Below are 22,998 nucleotides of genomic sequence, written 5' to 3' on the forward strand. Positions count from 1 at the left end.
CACGGAGGACGTGCGCATCGGCAGCTCTCACCGCAGTGAAACGAACGCCGGAGAATTTGGGGGAACGCCGGGCAAATTGGATCGCGTAGCCGAGACGAATCGTGCGTAAAAGCCAACGCGACGGGCTGGGAAGCTGTTCCCACGCCCCCAGACACCGTGCGAGAGGGACTAAAGGCACGATCGGTGTACCCGCGGCGGGCGCAACGGAGGTGATCGCCGGTGTGTGCGTATTGGCCGCACCGACAGCAGTGTTGTGCATGATAACACTCACCTGAGTCCGCTGCTGGGTGGGTGAGTAAGGGAGGCTCTGCTGAAGACACCTCACGCCACTCGATGCACCCTCTGGCGAAGGGGGAGGAAGACGATGGGTTATGAGCCCGTGATTGTCTTCTTTCCCCTGAGAAGTCAGAGACCGCGATGGGGTTATGAGCCCGTGCGTTGCTCTCGTACTCCTCTGATGAGTCGGAGAACGAGGGGGGGTTATGAGCCCGCTCGTGTCTCCGGCGCTCATCTGAAGACCTAGAGATGGAAGTGGAATTCGCTCTTTTTGTGGAATTGTGGGTGCCGACTGAAAAGTCGGCGGAACAGAAAATTGAAACAAAGGATTCCCCAACCGGCCCTCCTCCGGTGGGGGGAGTGGTGCTTTCACCATCTCCCGAAGAGCGATCCCCTCCATCTCTAGGTCGCCCGTCTCAGGGCCGCTTCGATTTTCTTTTTCCACCCTTTGAAGCGGGCTGAGCGGGCGGGGCGGGCTGCTGACGACCGGTTCCTCGCTTCTTAGAAGAGCCCCGGGGAGGAACGGAGGCGGCCGCCGCAGGACGCCCTCGGCGAGGAGCAGGCTGAGGTGCCGACGTGGACGGGGCAGGCGCAGGACGCTTCCGACGTGGCATGATCTGAGCGATGGCCTCAGTCTGCTTCTTGGCCGCGGAGAATTGCTGGGCAAACTCCTCGACCGTCTCGCCGAACAGGCCGGTCTGGGAAACCGGAGCATTCAGGAGCCGGGTCTTATCAGCATCCTTCATGTCCGCCAGACACAGCCAGAGATGGCGTTCCTGGACTACCAGGGTAGACATCGCACGCCCGACGGCGCGTGCGGTGACCTTGGTCGCACGGAGCGCCAGATCCGTAGCCGCACGCAGTTCAGAGAACTCCGCCGAGTCGTGACCTCCCGCGTGCAGGTCCCTCAGAGCCTTAGCCTGGTGGACCTGCAGCAATGCCATGGCATGCAGGGCAGAGGCTGCCTCCCCACAAGCCTTGTAAGCAACACCGGACAGCGCAGAAGACTGCTTACAGGCCCGTGAGGGGAGAGTAGGCTGGTCCCGCCAGGAGGAAGCGACACCGGCCGGACACAACTGCATCGCGACCGGCCGCTCCACTGACGGGATACCAGTGTACCCCTTGGCATCTCCACCCTCGAGAGAGGTGAGGGGTGAAGGCTGAAACGGTCGGTTCCGGGCGGAAAACGGGGTTTTCCACGACCGCGTCAGCTCTTCATGCACCTCGGGGAAGAAAGGCACCGGGGGCGAGGACTGAGAAGCCCTGGCACCCCCGAAGAACCAATCATCGAGGCGGGACGGTTCAGGTGGGGGAGGTTTAGTCCACTCCAAGCCGACCGCCTCCGCCGCCCGGGCGAGCATGGCTGCCATCTCGGGGTCGAACGCAGAAGCCGCAACCTGGCCCGAAGGCGGGAGCGGATCCGGATCGACGTCCGAGGCTGACAACCCCCCTTCCGATGTTACGGTGGACATCGCGTCGGGTGGAGGCTCGACAGAGCGCGAGGACACCGTAGAACACGGGCCGCTCGTCTCCATCGGGACCTCCGCTGGCAACGGATCAGGGCGCTGGGAGCTGCTGGACGAACCAGCAGACCGACCCAGCACCGTTATACGGAGATCATCCTTCGCAAGTCTGGTAGCTGCGCTCTTAGCAGCACCAGACTTGGAAGGCGGGCGCCGTTCCCGGAGAAACGACACCCGTCTCCGCAAATCCGCCATAGTCATGCCCTCACAGATGGAGCATGAACTATCACGCAACGCTGCCTCTGCGTGCTGGAGCCCCAGACACGAAAGACAACGCTGGTGGCCATCCCGGGGGGCGATGAACACACCGCATCCAGAAACCGAACACGGACGGAAATCCATCTTTAAAAAGACGACCCCGACCGTGACACGAATGAGTGGCTGTCTTTAAAAAGACACAAAGCTCAAACGTGCTGCTCTTTTAGGGAAATCACTCTTTTGTGCGAGCTGGTGAAACACACAGGGAGAGGCAACGCACTCACTCGAACTCAAGTCCTAAATTAAAGAGACAGAGAGAGAGAGAGAAAGTTGAATGTGAAACCCTAAACCGAAGCGACAATGGTAAGAAAATAGGACAAAACAGTTGAGTAACCAATACGTGATAATCACACGAAAACAGGAATTCGTTATACGATCACGAAAAAACACGAAATTTCGTGATAATAGCACGAAAAAAGAATCAAAAAAATACGTGACTATATAACGAAATTTCGTGAGACTGGGCTGTAAATAACGTTTTGGCTTCAGTTTTTCCATAAATTAGCTGAATGCCATCTGATATTCCAGATAATCTGATGCCAGATAATCACGGTATTGCAGATTGACATAAACTTTTTTTTCTGCAAATGTTTTCTCTTAATTGACGAGATAATTTGTCATTGGCGGGGAAAGAGTTAAAAGCAAGGCCCCTAGTGGTTCAAAAGGGCACTGCACATGCTTAGCATTAAGGTAATGGTGTTTTTTTCATTAAGGGGAATCATTAAATCATAGTTACAAATTTAACAGGTAAATAATAAAGAACGATCCCTCCCTTTTGCATTTATTGCATTGCATTTTGTATGTTCAGGGATGACGGATTGATAAGCAAACATTCTGTTTGTAACTTTTGATACTTTGCGGTAAAAGTGGCTCTCCTATTGACTTTGTCTCATGAAAAAATAGTAAAGACCACTGTACTATACTACGTGAACCCTTGTCTTTAACAGCCGGTTGACCTTCCTTTGACGAGTGACCTCCACCAAACACTTCTGTAATTGCATGATGTCCACATTGGTCAGAAGGGATTTCCTACCATTTTCTCTTTACAAGCCTGCTTCAGTTCAGCAGGATTCTCAGGACGTCTGCCCTCCTGATGTCAATCCACAGGATCTCAGGCCGAGGTCACTTATCTATCTGGACTTTTCCAGGAAATGGGTCTTCTTCTGTTAAATACATTTTTAGACATTTGGCGGACACTTTTATCCGAAGCAACTTACATGTGATCAGTATGTACGTTTCCTGGAGTCAAACCCATGATCATTGCACTGCACAATGCTCTACCAGTTGAGCGACAGGAACACAATCCCTCCAGTTGTTGTCCTGTTGCATCACCAAGCTTCAGTTGTTGGACAGATGGCTTTACACGCTCATGCAAAATGTCTTATTAAACTATACAATTTATTTCTCAGTCAGTGATACAGTATCCAGCTGTCAGGGCCCTGAAGTGGAGAAACTCAAGACTGTGATAGTCGGCATTGTACGTTACAGACGGGATACACTTATGATGTTTTCATCCACACACAGCAGTGGTTTCCTCGTTTTTGTCTCTCCAGGAACATCACTGTTGGTTTGTCTTTGGCAAATAGTCGACTTGTCTACAGAGATTTCTGTACGTCTTTAGCTCACACTGGAGGGTTGTTCTTAAAGGGTACCCCGACTATAAACACATTAATGGCATAAAAGATTAACACTGGGATTGGTTATATGAATGTGTACCCTGCATAAAATGTCTTTCTTGCTTAGTATTTTTGTCTTGTTTTCAGTAGAAATATCTAACAATTCTTAAATTAAGATGTATTGTCTTGATGAGCAAAATGACCTAAGAAGATAAATCTAGTTTGTAGACAGAAAATATACAATTTAAGTGAATTTGTGCTTAAAACAAAAAAAATATCTGCCAATGGGGTGAGAAAAAAAAAAAAAAAATTTTCTTAAACTCTTAATTTAAGCAAAATTTTCTCACCCCATTGGCAGATAATGTAGCTTGTTTTAAGCACAAATTCCTAGTTTTTTGTCACAATAGTTTTTTGTCTATAAACTAGTTTTATTTTCTTAGGTCATTTTGCTCATCAAAAAATACATCTTGATTTAGAAATGTTTTGATATTTCTACTGAAAACAAGAAAAAACACTAGTGAGAAAGACTACACTGCAAAAAGTGATTTTCAAGAAAACATTTTCTTAGTATTTTTGTTTTGTTTTCAGTAAAAATATAAAAAAAAATGCTTAAATTAAGATGCTTTTTCTTGATGAGCAAAACAACCCAAGAAAATAAGTCTAGTTTTTAGACCAAAAATATCAAATTTAAGTGATTTTGTGCGTAAAACAAGCAAAAAAAATCTGCCAATGGGGTAAGCAAACAAATCTTGAAATTTTCTTGAATAGTACCCGATACTTTTATTAGTACCACCTCGGTTGGGGTTCCAAGCGTCCTGAGCTGATACCAAACGTGACGCAAAAACACTGTAGATCACTGATTGGTCTGAGAGAATCGTCACTATCAGCGTCATCATTATAGCGTAAAAGATTAGCTTTACCTTCATGCTAGCTTGCGCTGTCTCGAGTAAACCTGTTGTCATGTATGCTCTGCTATAAGTTCCCAAACTCACTTTTAGCGATGAAAAACATCCACAAGTTGAGAATCAGGAACACCATACCAGTTTTTTCCAGACTTGCAGTTTGTAGTGTTACATTTGCGACGCGCACGTCCGCATATATGCTTAAATGCGACTTAAATGAGGCTAGCGGAGCGCGCCAACTGACGCCACAGGTGTTTGTACAGAAATTATCATGAGGAAGTGATAATCGTGAAGTGCAAACATTTATTTGTAGTGGTCAATTTAAATTTTGTGGCAGACTAAGAAATAAATGAATGTATGGGAATGTACAACAACGCTCTCACGTGTATGATGTCACAGCAGTAGGCGGCGCAAATATAACGACACGCCTATAATCCCTCCCACTCCGAAGTGATACTAAACTTGATGGAAAAGCTAACCAAGCTAAAGTGAGGTGAGCTGACCCAACCTAAACAGTCAGTTTAGGTCAAAATAAAGACTGAGAGGTAAGAAGTGGGAGTAAAACATTCTCACATGGAAAACTATAATAGATACCATAGTATTTACTATTGTTAACTTTAGTAATACTGTAGTTTGCGACAACAATTACACGTCATCGACCCAGAATGCACAATGCACAAAACAAAATGGTGACCTCCACAGCTTAAAATGAGTATTACATGTTGGGTATTAAATATTTAATGTGTTTCTATCAATGGATTTAAGTTGTATAAGACAAATATTAAATATTTATAGTCTGTTAGGTACAGTGAACACAAATATCTAAATCCTCACAATCAGCTTCCTTTTCTCTGTAAATAAAGTGATCATTTGAAGATATTTTCATATAATTATATTACATTTTGATATCAAATCAAAAAAGGGCTGTAGTTTCTCCCTTTATAATTGAATGTGTTTTGTTAACGCAGGTGTGTATAAAAGCAGAGACGCCCGTATGACCTTGCAGCTGTATCACATGAGAGCTGTGGTGAAGAGAACATACAACAAGATCACAGAGGAAACCTTCATCATGGACGGCTTTGTAAGTCTCTTCCAGAAGATGATTGAAGTTTCTGTATTTGTGAGGCTCGCTCATAAAAAGTCTGTGGGTGTTTATCAACCCCGTAGGCAAAAGAAGGGTTTTCAGAAGTAGAAAGCAAAACCATATTACTACACAGAGCACGAGCTCTGCTCAAGACCCTGAATGTGAGATATCTTGATATATTTATCTCTGATCTTTCACTCCAGGTCTCTGCTGACCATGAGGGAAACACATACTTGTATCAAGGCATCATACAAGGCAGAGACTACGGCCCATTTGGATTACAGAGACAAGGTGAACTTCATACTTGCTGCAAAAAAAATGACTTTCTTACTTACTAGTACAAATATCTAAAAATTCATAAATCAAGATGTATTTTCTTGATGAGAAAAATGTCCTAAGAAAATAAGTCTAGTTTTTAGACAAAAATATACAATTTAAGTGAATTTGTGCTTAAAACAAGCAAAAAAATCTGCCAAATGATTTTCAAGAAAAAAAATCTTAGTATTTTCGTCTTGTTTTCAGTAAAAACATGCTTTTCTTGGTGAGCAAAACGACCCAATAAAATAAGTCTAGTTTTTAGACCAAAAATATCAAATCTAAGTGATTTTTTGCATAAAACAAGCAAAAAAAATCTGCCAATGGAGTAAGCAATTTTTTTTACATTTTTCTTGAATTTAGTGAAAATTTTAGTGAAAAATTTTAATGAAAAATTTTCAAGATTTTTTTGCTTACCCCATTGGCAGATTGATTTTTTATTTTTTTGCTTGTTTTATGCACAAAATCACTTACATTTAATATTTTTGGTCTAAAAACTTGACTTATTTTCTTGGGTCATTTTGCTTATCAAGAAAAAGCATCTTAATTTAAGAATTTTTAGATTTTTTTACTGAAAACAAGACAAAATAATTTTTTTCTTGAAAATCAATTTTTGCTGTGTGTGATCAGTAATATTTGTCCAAATTGTAAAAAAAAAATGAAATATCTGAATATTACAGAGCCCCTACGGTGACATTGGAGTAAAAAAAATCTAAAGTTTAGTTTCATGTGCTCACGTGAAACTTTCATGTGCAGAATTTTTTTTAAGTTTGTGCTCGCGCGATAGTTTCAGCTTCACGTTAAAAAAATTCTGCACATGAAGGTTTCGCGTGAGCACATGAAACTAAACTTTATTTAATTTTTGCTCCATGTCCCCTTAGGGGCTCCGTAGAATATGAAATATCTGAATATAAACTATAAGTTTAATATTAAATTATGATTCTGATAAAAAAAATATATAAGAATATATATTTTATACTTTTCTGAATAGTTTTCCATTGCAAAATTTATATATTTCCTATACAAGTTTGAATATTTAGCTATAATATCAGTGTAACTCTGAATGTTTGTAAAGCATCATGTTATCATTATATTATATTTATAGGGGACATATCATGAAATCTGATTTTTTTTCATGTTTAAGTGCTATAATTGGGTCTCCAGTGCTTCTATCAACCTAGAAAATGTAAAAAATATCAACCCAGTAACTTAGTTTTGGTAAACCATTCTCTGCAAGCATGTGAAAAAATAGCTATTTGAAATATGGCTTTCCTTGTGATGTCAGAAGGGGATAAAACCACCTCTTAATCTGCACTATCCAACCACGGCACTGCCATTCAGTGCAGAGATCAGCTCATTTGCATTTTAAAGGACACACCGAAAAATGGCACATTTTTGCTCACACCTACAAAGTGACAATTTGAACATGTTATAATAAATTATGGTATTTTAAGCTAAAACTACATACATACTCGGGGGACACCAAACATTTATTTGACATCTTAAGAAAGTCTTGTGAAATGTCCCCTTTAATATAACTAAAGAATTACAATTCTGTTAATCTATCATTCTTTACAGGCCTTTTACTATAAATGCCTTAATTATAATAAATTACGCTTTCATTGTATCTTTCAAAACTAATTGATGTGGTTACAGATATATCACGCTCTGGGTTATTATTATATAACACTTGTTGTTTTCGAGTACTCTGATCTCTTTGCAAAGTTGTACTTGCAACACATGCTGTTTAATTCGATCAAATCATTTGAATTAATGTTGATTTTTTTCCCATCATGCATCATTCAGGTCTGAATATAATGGAGGCCACAAAAAGCCCAGAGGTTCCACCAAGAACCAACAGCAGCTCTGTGGCCGTTGCCATTCTGGTGCCTTTCTTTGCCTTGATCTTCGCAGGATTTGGCTTTTATCTTTATAAACAGAGGTATGCACTGCAAAGTATGTACTGAAGACTGCTGTTTTTACGATTTTTTACCAAACGCAAGTTCAACGATTTACGCGAGTAGATTACATACAAAGTCAATGCAAAGAAGCGATCAGATGCGTCCTTGCATGGGGCGATGGAAATTACGCGATATGGGCGGGGCATTTGCCGTGAAAACACACGCTATTCGCCTCAAACGCGTCTTTGCCCAAGTTGAAAATATTCAACTCGAGCTAAAAATTCGAAGTTAAATCCCGCAAGTAATCTAGAGCAAGTAACGTGATGCCCCGCGTTTGGTGTGTATAAGTGTTACAAATGTTGCAAAACATCCCATAGGACTGAACTGATGATTACCATGTAATAATACAGATGTAAAATATAAAATAAATGTTTTAAATTTATACATTTGGAATAAACTGTAAATATAAACAATCATTCATATTTTTTATTAAATTAATATTATTCATGCTTTATGTGGGATGGGTTGATTTGTGACATTTGCAAAGCTGTAAAAGCCAAATCTGCTAATTTTATTGATAATAGTTAATGGTTTCCTCTGAACTGAGAAAATCCTGATTATAATTGATAACATTTGTAAAGGTGAACACAACTCTTCTTCTGTTATAGTGATCACCTGGATTATGACATGAATCAGTTTATCAATACATTAACATTACATTAACATTTATTGTCTCACTGATGTTTGTTTGCAAAATAAGAGATGGTGTGAAATCCTCAAGATTTTGATGATGTACTGTTGTAACTTTCTGTTCGGACTATTCAAACACACTGATTTGCATTGCGTGATGATTTTAATGATAGTTTACAAAATGTTTAATTCTGATCTTTCCTATTTCATCTTACCACAGGAAGTCTGATAAAACTGAGTATACCGGATGTTCTGTGCATGAAAACAACAACGGTCAGGCTACGTTCGAAAACCCCATGTACAGCACCAACTCCAAATCCATCGAGGGAAAGGTCGTCCGCTTCGATCCCAATCTCAATACGGTTTGCACAATGGTTTGAGGGCTTGACGCCATCACAATTATCACTTTTGTATCGATATATTACTACATGATATATGAATTTTACTTCGGAGGAACTTTCAAGCACAGATTTGGGATCCGACGGTCACACGGTGACTCAAAGCTTTGCGTGGATTTGCAGGAAAACTAAATCTCTTCACCGTTTGAGTGGGGAAATATATATGAAATAGATCTCACTCTGAGAGTGTCGATTTTGTATTTAAAAAGAAACTAAATGCTAAATGTGTATTTTTTTTTTTGACGTGACATGTTCATAAGGGATTTTTAAAGCCATTTCTTGAATAAAGGGACGTTCACATATACACTGTTTGCAGACGAATTTTACTGGATTTTTTTTTTAACATTATCCAAAAACTATTGCCTGAAGTTATGGCCAGTTTTTTCAGCTGTACTCCTCTAGAAATGATTTGTTGCACCCCAGGCAAGTACAGCTACCGATGTAATTGAACTGACTTGAGTTTCTGTAGTTTTGTTTTTTATAGGATTTGTTTTTGCCCAGATACAACAAGCATATAAAGAAAATCATGCGTGAAGAAACGTGTCAGGCATTCTGAGCGAGTTTAAATCATGCATTGATAATCATTCATCTGCTGTGTGATATGATGTATTATACACTGTAACAATTTACATACAAACACAAACCCCTGCGTTATGGTAATGTTTAGCTGCCAGGAAACTGATAACCTGTCAAAATAGAAAGGCGTCTTGTTTTTCCGTAATGCATCTCATTGGTGGATTTCATCTATGTTAGGGCATCCAACAGCACAACAGTGTGTGTGCGTACGTGTGTGTGAACGTCCCTTTAGTTGTCATCATATGCATTAAGTTCATCATTACAGCATTACTTAAACCTTCTGACCTCATCCGCATCGCTTAATGAACATCAGCGTTCCTATTGGATGATGCTCAACTTTCAAATCATGGAATATCAACTCATTCCTTATGAGGAACAAAGGTATCATTGCTGTTACAAACAAGTGTTACCTACATGTTTTGTCTGGATGTATTAAAGGTGAAGTTTGTAATTTTGCATCTTTGTTAAAATCTCATCTCTAATGCCAAGCAGCTGTATTTTAGGGTCACTTTCTTATGAGTATCAAACTGCAGCTGTATGAATTATGGCTTCAGAAATCTGTTAGATGTCATTAGGGGTGCACAAATTACAAACTTCACCTTTAAAGTCCGTGTAAAGTCATTTAGGAGAATTGTTTTTAAACGTATTATAAATGTTAGAAATGTATTGCTGAAACACGTTTCATATAGTACTGATTTGTGAAGTAACATCGTTAAACAGCTTTTCCACATTTTTGTTTTCAGGATTATTAAAATATTAAATATTATAATAAAATAAGTTATCAAATTGTAGGAAAAATAAGCAGGATTCTCTGCTCTCAAATGCTGGGGGCGTGTCCACTGTCAGCACTGAAACCACACCCACTCTGACTCAACTTTTAAATACCGCTGCATCCTTAATGCTGCGTTCAGACCAGCGCAGTAGAGGCGTCAAGCGCGAGTGATTTCAATGTTAAGTCAATGTGAAGACGCGTTGACGCGTGTCTGGAGGTCTCGTGACGCGAATGAGGCATTTAGTGCGGCGCGGTACACGGGATTCCGCCTCATTCGCATGTCTACTTTGCGCGAATTGAGCGTTGCCACGGCAAATGCGCGAGTTGAAAATTTTTAACTTTGGCGGAAAAACGTGCCGCGTTAACCAATCAGGAGCTTGCTCTAGTAGTGACGTGATTACGGAAAGCGAGCGGAGTCGCAGAAGCCTCTCCCATGACGCAAATTTCCTTGTGAATGTCTTCATGACTAGAATTTCACGCGCTGCTTTCACGCGCGAATGAAGCGAGTAAACTCAAAATGTTCAAGCGGAAAACTAGATCTGGTAGACACGATTTTGACGCCTCAAACACGGCTTGTGTGAACTTACGGTAAAGGCGCGAATTGAGCGTTGCCACGGCAAATGCACAGCTGATGTGAACCCACGGTAAAGGTGTGAATTGAGCGTTGCCACTGCAAATGCGCGAGTTGAAAATGTTTTACTTTGGCGGGAAAACGTGCCGTGTTAACCAACAGGAGCTTGCTCTTGTAGTGACATGATTACGTAAAGCGAGCAGATTCGCAGAAGCCCCTCCCATGACACAAATTTCCTTGAATGTCTCGATGACTAGAATTTCACATGCGGCTTTCACGCGTGAATGAAGCGAGTAAACTCAAAATGTTTAAGCGTCAAACTAGATGCGGTAGACGCGATTTTGAAGCCTTAAACACGGGTGGTGTGAACCCACAGTAAAGGTGGAGGCATGATATTTGAAAAACGCTTTGGAAAAGAGAGTCGGGCCGAGTACCAAAACACACTTGTAGCCAATCAGCGGTAAGGGGCGTGTTTACTAACCGACATCATTACCTGGGTTGCGTATGTGTGGGGCGGGTCTATCAAAGGAAGGTTCAGATTCTATTGGGGTAGGGACGTGATTGTTTAGGTGATTTCAAATGTTAACACTGGCTTTCAGAGATCATGCACCCCGCCTTTAATGGATGCTTGCGAGGGTGTTATGGGCGATAACACAATCGCAAGCATCCAGTAAGTTTGCAGCGGTATTTTAAAGTTGAGTCAAGAGTGGGCGTGGTTTTTGGTGCTGACAGTGGACACGCCCCCAATATTTGAGAGCAGAGAATCCTGCTTATTTATCCTAGAATTTTTACTATTTTATTTACTTTGCATTTTTTTATCATTCAGATTTGGGTGGGTGGTTAATAATGCTTTTTCTGTGGTGACAAACTCACATATTTAATATCAGACTTTACACGGACTTGTCATGTATGTACACCCATTGAGTTTTGCATAAGGGTTTGTTTTTGTTTATACTGAATATTCAAAACCGTGTAATTATTGCATCATTTGAGAAAGTTTATAATCCAGATTATTTGCTAACTTTAGGAGAACGTCTCATTGGTTCACAGCCGAATCTCATTATTATTTCATTACCTGCTTCTGAAGCTCTATTTCATAACCCATAATAGTGCCTTGTATTATATTTCACTGGTGTTTTCAGAAAAGAAATATGTTTACGTTATTTATTTTTCAGCTGCAGTAACTAATGATTTATTTGAATTTCTTTCAATGATAAAAGTCACATTTGCACATACCTGCCAAATATAACCAGATATAGCATCAGTGCTATGTTTGAATTGTTTGTGTCGCTGCCCATGTTGTCTTTGCATTAACAGGTTGTATATTTCTACAGATTTGGTTTTGTTTCTTCAGCGAGTGTTGTGGTGATGTGTATTTGGTTCTCACTATTCCTATTAGTGACACTAAATATCAAACACTGTCAAGATTTGGATCGCTTTTCAACACGGGCTCCTTCAAATACATGGGCACCCTTGTAAATACATCCAAAACAAATGTACATATATTTAAAATTTTTGAAAAGAGTTATATTTTTGTGAGAAATTTGTAAAATAAAAGGTTATGTACATATCCATTTGTAAATGCCATTTACAAATAAAAAGTAATTTGCTTTTCTACATTTTCTGTGGTCTTTCTGCTATTTATAGCTGTGTCGAATTAATTAAATGATTATTGTAAATTTATGTTAACTGCTTTGTGTTCAATTTTGATATATAGTTTGTGTCTGAATTCTGTAAAAGGCACACATGGAAGGCAGTATAAATAAAGTATAGGAAGGCATACATGTACATGCAAAGTCAATGTATGATATCCCATAATCCTAAGAAGTGATCGGTGGAGAGAATAAAAATAGCATTTAAAGGCATAATATGTCATTTTCATTGCATTTTCACTGGTGCGCCTGCGCAATTAAAATAGAAAATGCACACCAGACACTGCTCTAAAAAGCACTTTTGCGTACCAGCGCTGCTGGAATTTTGTTTCATTTAGCACCAATTTTGCTAATTTACTGCAACATAAGGGATTTCTCCATGCATCATTGGTAAGATAAATATTACAAATGTGTTAAAATTAATGTGTGTTGTTACTAGAGATCCAACAGTCCCTTAAATATTTAGCACAACAAGACGCTAAACAGATCTCACATGATTTCATTACTCATGTGTTGTTTGATAAGTTTGTTAGCGCTCACCTCAAGTGTGAGCATAATTCGCATCTCAAGGCTTCAGACAGCTTGCTACACTGCAAAAAATGATTTAATTTTTGTGTTGTTTTCAGTAAAAATATCAAAAAATTCTTAAATTAAGATGCTTTTTCTTGATGAGCAAAACGACCCAAGAAAATAACTCTAGTTTTTAGACCAAAAATATCACATTTAACTGATTTTGTGCATAAAACAAGTAAAAAAAATCTGCCAATGGGGTAAGCAAAAAAATCTAAATTCAAGAAAAATTTGGTTTTTTTACTTTAACTTAAAGGAATATTCAATTCCAGAAAATCCAGATAATTTACTCACCACCATGTCATAAAAAAAATTTGATGTCTTTCTTTGTTCAGTCATGAAGAAATTATGTTTTTTGAGGAAAACATTGCAGGATTTTTCTCATTTTAATGGACTTTAATAGAGCCCAACATTTAATACTTAACTCAACACTTAACTGTTTTTTTCAACAGAGTTTTAAAAGACTATAAACGATCCCAAACGAGGCATAAGGGTCTTATCTAGCGAAACGATTGTCATTTTTGACAAGAAAAAAAAAAAATGCACTTTTAAACCACAACTTTTCGTCTAGGTCCGGTCCTGCGTGACCTAACGTAAATGCGTAATGACGTAGAGAGGTCACGTGTTACATATATATGCGGACACACATTTGCAGACCATTTTAAACAATAAACTGACACAAAGACATTAATTAGTATCATTCCACATACAACATGTCGGAACGGTCCTCTTTCTCAACACTTGTAAACGCTGGGGCGGACTTTCGCGTTTGTCCTCTGTGACCTCTTGACGTCATGACATATTGTGTGGGGTCATGCTGGCGCATCACAACCGGATCTAGACGAGAAGTTGTGGTTTAAACGTGCATATTTTTATTTTTCTCGTCAAAAATGACAATCGTTTCGCTAGATAAGACCCTTATGCCTCGTTTGAGATCGTTTATAGTCCTTTGAAACTCCGTTGAAAAAAACTGTTAAGTGTTGAGTTAAGTATTAAATGTTGGGCACTATTAAAGTCTATTAAAATGAGAAAAATCCTGCAATGTTTTTCTCAAAAAACATAATTTCTTCTCGACTGAACAAAGAAAGACATCAACATTTTGGATGACATGGTGGTGAGTAAATTATCTGGATTTTTCTGGATCATAATTCATCCCGCTTCTTGACATAACACAATTGACAAGTGAACCTATGAACAGGGGTGGAAAGTTTTTTTCAAACTGAAAAATTTCTTGATTTAAACATTGTTAAAAACGTATGTACATGTAAAAAATATATATAACCCGGTGCCACTAGTTTTGGATATTTTAATGCAGACATCTTGTATATTTAATGAAGATATAAGATCATTTCAAATTATAATGTGGTGTCTAACAATACATAAACATTGTAGTCTTTATGGTTATCGCTGAAGTTCTGAATTTGTTTTAGATCATTAGATGTAACATTATGGTGCCTTTGAACCCAGTCTGAAGCTTATTCTTTAGTGGGATCTTCAAACAAAAAAACTGCTGTGAAATCATTGGCTGACCGGGCAGCTAAATGTTGCTTTCAGTTTTGGATGGAGGGTTATATTACAGTAGCATGCATGAATCACCATTTCAAAAACCGTCTGTGCACCTTTGCTTACGTTTTTCATTGCACTGTGATTTGGCTCAAAGTAATTGTCATCTTGCTTGCTATTTAGTATGGATAGTATGAGAATTGGGACTAAGAGTTGGTTTAGTATAATCCTGCATGATGAATGAGATGCATAAAATGTTTTCATGCAGAAGCGCATCTGAATTAAATAGTTCCTAAAAGCGACACTCAACATAAAAGTGTAGGCTCAAAGTACACGCGGGACTTTAACATCAAACTACATGCTGTTAGTGCAGAGGAATTCTTCCTGAATCAAGACGTGATCAGTTATTGATGAGGGATGAAAATCAAGCGAGTGAGACAGGTTCATTGCCGGTGATGGGAATATAAACAGAGTTGAGGGCGATCAAATGGACTGTGATACACATGAGACTCGGTCAGGACAATTTCCATTGTCCCTTGTAGATGCAATTCACCAAATTAAAAGAAGATGAGTGCAAATTGAGGATGAGAGCAGCTTGCAGAAGACATACATAATGTGCGAGAAAATGGTGGTAGACAAACAATTAAAACGCAATACGTTGCCTTCGGTTTCACTCTGCGACCAACAACCCGTAGCTTTGTACCAAATTGTAGAGTTGCCTCATAGACCAGCACTACGCCAGTAACTGTTTTCTGTGATATAACAATTACTTACTGTAATATCTGAATTGGCCTTTTAAACCATAGCAGTATGAGGTTTTTTATTATTAGACCACAAGCAATAAATAAATACACCAAAAAGTCAAATGTGCCTGTCTGAACAAAGTCAGAGTTGTTTCCTTTTTGTCTGATTTCGAGTGGCAGCATTTGAACCTCAGCCCGGCGCAGGTGAAGCTGATGGTTCTTCTATTAGACCAGAGACAATGAGATACAGAGCACATGGCAAACCTATCACGCATCACAACCATTCAAAGTCATCATCTCTTCTATCACACACAGCTGTGAATCAGTAATGTGATGTGAGGATGGGTCATGATGGTGATCGGCAGCTAACTATGCAGTCATTGAGGTCTACTAGTTTTTATCTTGCAATATTCTGACAGTGTTCTTTGCTTTAGTGAATGACAAATGAACATGATGTGAGATGTTAAACAGAAGAAATCTTTTAAGTATTTGTAAGAGATGTGAAGTAACCCCTGTTGTCATTATTTAAAAAAATATTTTTAAAGGGATAGTTCGGCCAAAAATTATATTAAACCCATGATTTACTCACCCCCAAGCTGTCTGAGATGCATATGTCCATAATTTTTCAGACAAACACATTTTCAGTTATTTTAGAAAATGTTTTAGATCTTTCAGTTAATCAAATGTAAAGTTACGGGGTCCACGTCCTTCAAGTCCGAAAAATGTGCATCCATCCTTCACAAAATAAATCCAAACGGCTCCACGATGATAAACAAAGGCCTTCTGAGGGTAATCCGTGCCGTTTAGTTGTAGAAATATCCATATTTAAAACTTTATAAATGAAAATAACTAGCTTCTGGTAATGCCGCCATACTCCTCTGTATTCAGGAGAGAGTATCAGCGTAGTGTACACACTTTTTTTAGTGACGTATGACAAATTCGGAGGGCGGGGGCACAGAGCAGCAGCACAGAACCCTCTGTAAACTGCATACGGTCTCATCTTGAATGCAGACGCAACTAAGATGGCGGCGTTACCAGAAGCTAGTTATTTTCATTTATCTAAGACACCTAGGGAAACTGAACACTAAGAAAAGTATGTTAGTTCCAAGGAAGGTGATCACATTTTGAGGATAATATGGAACTCAACGACGATGCAGCCATGGATGTCTCCTGCTCGTGTCACGTCCAAGATGAAGCTAGGTCAATCACACACCAAGTGGTGGCTTAAAAACGGTTTTGTCCTGAAGGGCAACCTTTTTTGCATGTTTAGGGTTTTGCACACGCATTAACACCCTAAGAATATGAAAAGATTTCGGGTTTCTGTCTCAAGGCCCGAGGTTTGGTGCGGTCTGCTGCTGCGTGACATTAATGACAGACGCATCTCTTTTAGGCTGAGGATCGGTTATGGAAGGCCAAAAATGCCCACTTATCAAAACATCAGAGAAAGTGTACAGCACAGAAGACCTCTTTTCTGGGTGTAGTATGGATTTCAATGACTGCAGGCTCAGTTGTCTCCTGCTTGTATAGACCAATTTAGAGTAGACGTCACAGTTACGTCACTGCAAGCTGCGCGCGCAATGCGGTTGCAGAAAAACAGTGGAAATGAATTAGACACGAGTGAAAAGAGCAAGATAACTCACTGGAAAATGTCCGGTTGTGCTGTTAAGTGTCAGAATAAGAATGCCAAAAAAGATGGCTTTCATTTTTATAGAATACCATCGTCAAAGACATCATTTGAAGATAAACGTAGGTGTTAATGATTACAATAAGCCCTTAAACGGACAGAATGGAGCGAGGAAATCATCTGGAAATCTTTTAATAATTAGAATAGAAAATAAGTAGAGAAGATGTCCGGTGTTCTGTCGAAGTCTGTTCCCTCCATGTGTTTCTTATAGCGTTTTTATCATGTTACTTAAGAAAGAAATAATAAAAAACAGGAAAATTATGAAATATTTAATAAACGCTATTATATATAATACATGATAGTATTGCTTTTACATGTACTTTAGCGATTCAGACTGTAAAAATATTTGATTTAGCAAAAAAGAACAATACATATACATTACATACATGCATATCAGTAGCCAAGCCATTTAAACTTTTTATCTATCTAAAAAAATAAACGTAATGTGATTAAAACGCTATAAGAAACATTGCACTGAAGGGAAACATAAAGGAATCAGACTTCGACAGAACACCGGATCCATAAAAATCACGGTTTAATGCTAAAACACTTCACAACCCTACTGCGGAGCAGTCACTTTCTGCAACCAGTTTGGCTCCGCCCACAAAAAACGTCATCTCTGTTTGCAAACACGAAATTGGTCTATAGAATCCATTCTTTAACCAAGGGGTCCCTTGAGGGGTAACCAGTTTCACAGGATCAAGGTCACACACAGATGGTTGTGCCTTAGCATTATGGAAGACACCATGGTTATCGCTCTGCTCCTGGGAGTTCTAGAGAGGGTGCGGCAGCACAGACGGAGCTGTTGCTCGGCTCGGCTTCTAGACGGCTCCCCATTTTAGGTGCTGGAGGGATCTGTAGTCTTAGGCGAGAGGCACTGTATTTCACCCCTGCCTAGAGTGAATGAGTTTGTGGGTCTGGCCTCTGAGGAGGACAGACTCATAGAAATGGGTTTCTCAGCTGAGGTTTATTACATGGTGCTAAGAGCAGTTATTTGACCCAGTTAACTTCTGCTTGGTAGAGTTCTGGAGTTTTATAGAGGTGGTTCGCAGCAGGGCTGTTTTCTTTTGACCATTAAGGTTTATGTGGCAGCTACATCTGCCTTCCATACCTTAGTGGTCAGTCTCTTATTAGGAAGAGACCAACTAGGCATGCGTTTTCTGTATGGCACTCGGAGGCTGATGCCTGCAAATCATTCTAGGATCCCTGTGTGGGATCTGTCTGTGGTTCTGGAGGGCTTATCAGGGGCACCATTTGAGCCGTTGGATACTGTTTCTTACTCTGAAAACTAGATTTCTCCTAGCTATTACCTCCCTTAAGAGGATAGGGGATTAAGTGGCTCTCTTGGTTTCACTCACATGCCTTGAGTTCGCTCCAGGCATGGTGAAAGCTTTTTTACACCCTAGGCAGGGTTACGTGCCTATGGTTCGAAATAATTTCCCATGCCCTATAATATTGCAGGCTTTCTGTCCTCCTTTCAAGGATTTTAGCCAGAGGGCACATAAGTTGTTATGCCCGGTGCGTTCATCTAGGATCCCTGTGTGGCGCCCAATAAGAGTGCATTCAACTCGAGGTATTGCAGCATCTAGGACCCTGTGGGCAGGGACTTCGATCTAGGTTGTCGATGATGCAGCAGGCAAGTCCTCACCGCTCATGTTTGTAGACTCCTGACTTGGATCTTAACTCTACTCTTGGGGATTGTGTGCTTAGGTGTGAGGGTTTGGTATTAGATGAACCCAGACGCAGACCACGGATGAATATACTGATGATTTATTAAACAGAAAACAGAAAAACAAAAACCCACGAGGGGGCAAACAGAACAATGAATATAACACTAAACTACACATATAACTAGACAAGATAACACTAGGCACAAAACAATCTTTGATATAACTTACGGGAACACAGGACTAGATCAGGGAAACAGCAAAACGCACGTGCAACGAACATCAAACACAAGGACTTTAAATAGGGACAAAATAAATTACATACACCTGGAAATCATTAAGAGTAAGGGATCGGGGAAAAAGTGACGAGACCCGGGAAATGCGTGGTCAGAGTAATACACTACTAAAACCACACATTTCCCACATAGAACATGGTACTGCCAGGACCCTGAACACAAAGACTAGATATAATAAAAGACATGATTTTGACGGATCCTGACAGTACCCTCCCCTCAAGGAGCGGCTACCAGACGCTCCTCAGGGGGAACACTAAACACGGGACATAATAGACTGAACACAAGACAAGAACCATGAAAACATTACAAACACTAACAAGGGCAACAAGGCAATAACAAGAAGAGGATTGGGGTGGGACAATAAAAATAACAAACAAGGGAGGGGGGGGGGGAACAAAAGAGTTTATAGGTGGTGGTCCAGGGTGGGAGGGTGGAGAAGAAGTCCTAGATGCAGCTGAGGGAGACCGGGGAGGTCTTGTGGAAGACCTGGGAGGCTTGACAGGGTTCTTGGGGGGAATAGCAGAGGGTGGTAGAACAGAAGGGGACAGGGGAGGATTAGTGGGTTGAAGGGAAGCAGGGACCAACAAAGGGGGCGCTGCGGACAGCTGGAGACTTGAGACGGGGAAGGCTGTAGCTGGCTGTGGTTGCGCGGGCTGCGCAGACGGCTGTGGCGGCGCTGGCTGCGCAGACGGCTGTGGCGGCGCTGGCTGCGCAGACGGCTGTGGCGGCGCTGGCTGCGCAGACGGCTGTGGCGGCGCTGGCTGCGCAGACGGCTGTGGCGGCGCTGGCTGCGCAGACGGCTGTGGCGGCGCTGGCTGCGCAGACGGCTGTGGCGGCGCTGGCTGCGCAGACGGCTGTGGCGGCGCTGGCTCTGTCGGCTGCGGCGGCTGTGCTGGCAGCAAGAGCTGTGGTGCTGAGGCAGAGGTCTCAGTCAACGGAGGAGTCGGTGTGGACCCAGGAGAAGACGGAGAACAGGAAGCTCTCTTCCTCCTCTTCTTCCTCCTGGGTCGCGGAGCAGAGAGTGCCGAAAGCGCTGTGGCGGGCAGAACAGACTCAGAGGAGGACCCCCCGGACGCCGACTCCCAGGAGATCCTCCTCTCACGCTTCCCATGAAGCGACACTGGTGGAGGAGAGCTCTCTGGGGTCGAAGGGGGAACACACGGGTCGCCAAAAGCCAGTACTCCAAGGACTCGGTTCTCCGGGATGGATGACAGCGGGACGGGTTGAGTGACTGTGGTGGGGCCCCTGGACTCCTCCCGGTTCATAGTGTACCGGAGCTGATCCATAAAGCCCAGGGGTCTGAGCATCCTCATCTCCGAGGGAGTGAGAGGTTCATTGAGACAGCGGTTAAAGATAATCATTAGTTCGGGTTCATCGAACCCAGAGTCTCTAGCCGCCGCGTGGAACACAAGGGCGAAGGAACGTACATCGGCCTCCCCTTGTCGGAGACTAAAAAGCTGGTGAGCTTGCCGGCTCCTCTGGATGCCCGGTGAAATGATCATCCTGGTCCGCTGGGTTCTGTACTGGCACGTGCGTAATGTGAGGGTTTGGTATTAGATGAACCCAGACGCAGACCACGGATGAATATACTGATGATTTATTAAACAGAAAACAGAAAAACAAAAACCCACGAGGGGGCAAACAGAACAATGAATATAACACTAAACTACACATATAACTAGACAAGATAACACTAGGCACAAAACAATCTTTGATATAACTTACGGGAACACAGGACTAGATCAGGGAAACAGCAAAACGCACGTGCAACGAACATCAAACACAAGGACTTTAAATAGGGACAAAATAAATTACATACACCTGGAAATCATTAAGAGTAAGGGATCGGGGAAAAAGTGACGAGACCCGGGAAATGCGTGGTCAGAGTAATACACTACTAAAACCACACATTTCCCACATAGAACATGGTACTGCCAGGACCCTGAACACAAAGACTAGATATAATAAAAGACATGATTTTGACGGATCCTGACACTTAGGTCTTAGTTGTACTTTCTACACACAGACAGGCACTTGTAGTCTGGCAGACTGGATATAGGATTCCCAAGGCATTCACTATAGCGCCCAATAAGGCGGAAAGGAACGCCCATTTTTTCTGGCATATGCCCTGTGTACAGGCAAGTCAGAAGTATGGCAAGGGAGACACAGTGTCTCATTCTCTTTTCAGGGAGCTAGGGTTACATATGTACGCAACCCGAGATGTTTCCGTTCGAGGGAACTTCCACTGCGTTCCCCTTTCCATATTTCCGACGGGCCTGTACACACGGTGCCATATAAGTGGGTGTTCTTTTCGGCCGTATTTATGCTCTGGCTTCTGTCTATGATGTCACGTCCAACCAGTGGTCAAATTTGATATACATACTCAGACCCCGTCACGCTGTAGGCGTTCCCAAAGCGTCACTATGGCGACACGTCATCTTGTTCCCTTCTCAGCAAACAAGGATTACATATGTAACCAGAGACGTGTGTGCTGCCTTAAAATTTTCAGTGAATTCAACTTAAAAAATATTAGTTAATTTTACGTTGAAATAACGCAAACTTTAAGCCTGCACAAACACTTTACGTTGGACCAGCAATTCTTTTTACAGTGCAGGTAGATTTCTGCCCATAACCCGGATTTTGCGCTGCATGAAAATGCCTTGTCTCTGGTGTGTAAAAGATAAACATCATAAACAGAAGTAAGCACAAATAAAATGGCTCTCGACTCTCTTGACAGAGAAACTGCGAAATTCAAAACTTATATATACAGGTTTTGCAGACGTGCAAAGAGATGCAACAGTGTATCTTTCCAGCAGGTTTTTGAGTGACTAGGTGAACTAGGTATTCAAAGCTTGTGTAAGGGATTGTGCACACCAAAGCTTTTACACCCAGGGCCGGTGCATGTTTTCAATTGTTTCCAATGGAAGCTCCGCGTTTTTCTTCCACGCTGAAAACCAGCGCCCAGTGTTTTTTCCACGCTCAGCGATGAACGCCGAGAGTTGAAAAATGTTCAACTTTGGACGAAAAGCTCCGCTCATCAATGTCAGTTCTCACGCGGCCGTAAAATCACAGTGGAGGAGGGGCGGGACAAGTATCACAGCAACCAACCGTCTCACAGCTGACGTATCAGAGCTACCAAAGCGCTTAGCTGAAGAAAGCTGGCACTCAGCTAAAAAACAGCTGGCATTCGGCGTTGTCCAGGCGTTTTCAGCCGCGTTTTAAAGTTTTGGTGTGCACAACCCCTAAAGCATTTTTTTTGTGGAGCCGTTTTATTGATTTGCATGTAAACGCATGAAAGCGGGTTTCTCTAAACTTAAGCTTAACCCTTCGTTCAGACAGCCAGCGACGTTATTGCTGTGTGTCGCCCGTCTCTTTCAATGAGGCGTTTCTAAATCTGCTTGTCATAAACAAATGAGTACCATCCATGCCAGTAACTGACGAGAGAAGGATGACGTGAACTCCACTGCTTTGTTCTCATTGGTAGTCACTCCCGAAATTCGCGCGACATTTGCATAAAGTTAAACTTTTCTTAACTTTCTCGCATCGTTGGACACGCCCATACGGTCGCCAACGGTCACTTTCCCTCATGTCGCCGGAAGTCGCCCGGTTTCCATTGAAATGAATGAGATCGCGTCGCTCTGCTGATCGCTGGCTGTTTGAATGGGGCGTAAGAAACATGTCAGTCAAGGTCAAGTGAACCCCAAATCAGCCTCGTACCCTATAAAAGTCTTCCAAGCAGTCCAACTTCAGTTTTACACATGCCAAGTCGTGTTTACCACCATACAGAAGTATGGTTTTCATTTAAAATGATACTGACGAGATCAGTCACAGTGAAAGTAAACAGCTCGGGAGCTATTGAAACAACAACAATAGAAGGAAGGCAGCATGCAAAAACTGTAATTTCCCAAGCAACCTATCGCATGAGGGAAAACACAGTCGCACTTGCTCTGCAATTACCTTACAGCGTCATTACTCAACGGCTTCTGGAATATATATTTAAT

General features: G+C 41.7%; 1 protein-coding gene across 3 annotated transcripts in view; it reads left to right on the forward strand.

Moving 5' to 3' along the window:
- Positions 1–10,352, forward strand: part of csmd3a (CUB and Sushi multiple domains 3a) — a 398,763-nt gene extending 388,411 nt beyond the window's left edge. For all 3 annotated transcript variants that reach the window (XM_065298900.1, XM_065298902.1, XM_065298901.1), the window contains exons 67-70: positions 5,544–5,656; positions 5,863–5,950; positions 7,781–7,916; positions 8,786–10,352. In XM_065298900.1, the coding sequence (XP_065154972.1) occupies positions 5,544–5,656; positions 5,863–5,950; positions 7,781–7,916; positions 8,786–8,945 (497 nt within the window). In that variant the 3' untranslated portion in view covers positions 8,946–10,352. The remainder of the gene's footprint in view (positions 1–5,543; positions 5,657–5,862; positions 5,951–7,780; positions 7,917–8,785) is intronic.
- Positions 10,353–22,998: the final 12,646 nt, after the last annotated feature.

This window comes from Paramisgurnus dabryanus, chromosome 13, assembly GCF_030506205.2.
Source record: "Paramisgurnus dabryanus chromosome 13, PD_genome_1.1, whole genome shotgun sequence".
NCBI lineage: Eukaryota > Metazoa > Chordata > Actinopteri > Cypriniformes > Cobitidae > Paramisgurnus > Paramisgurnus dabryanus.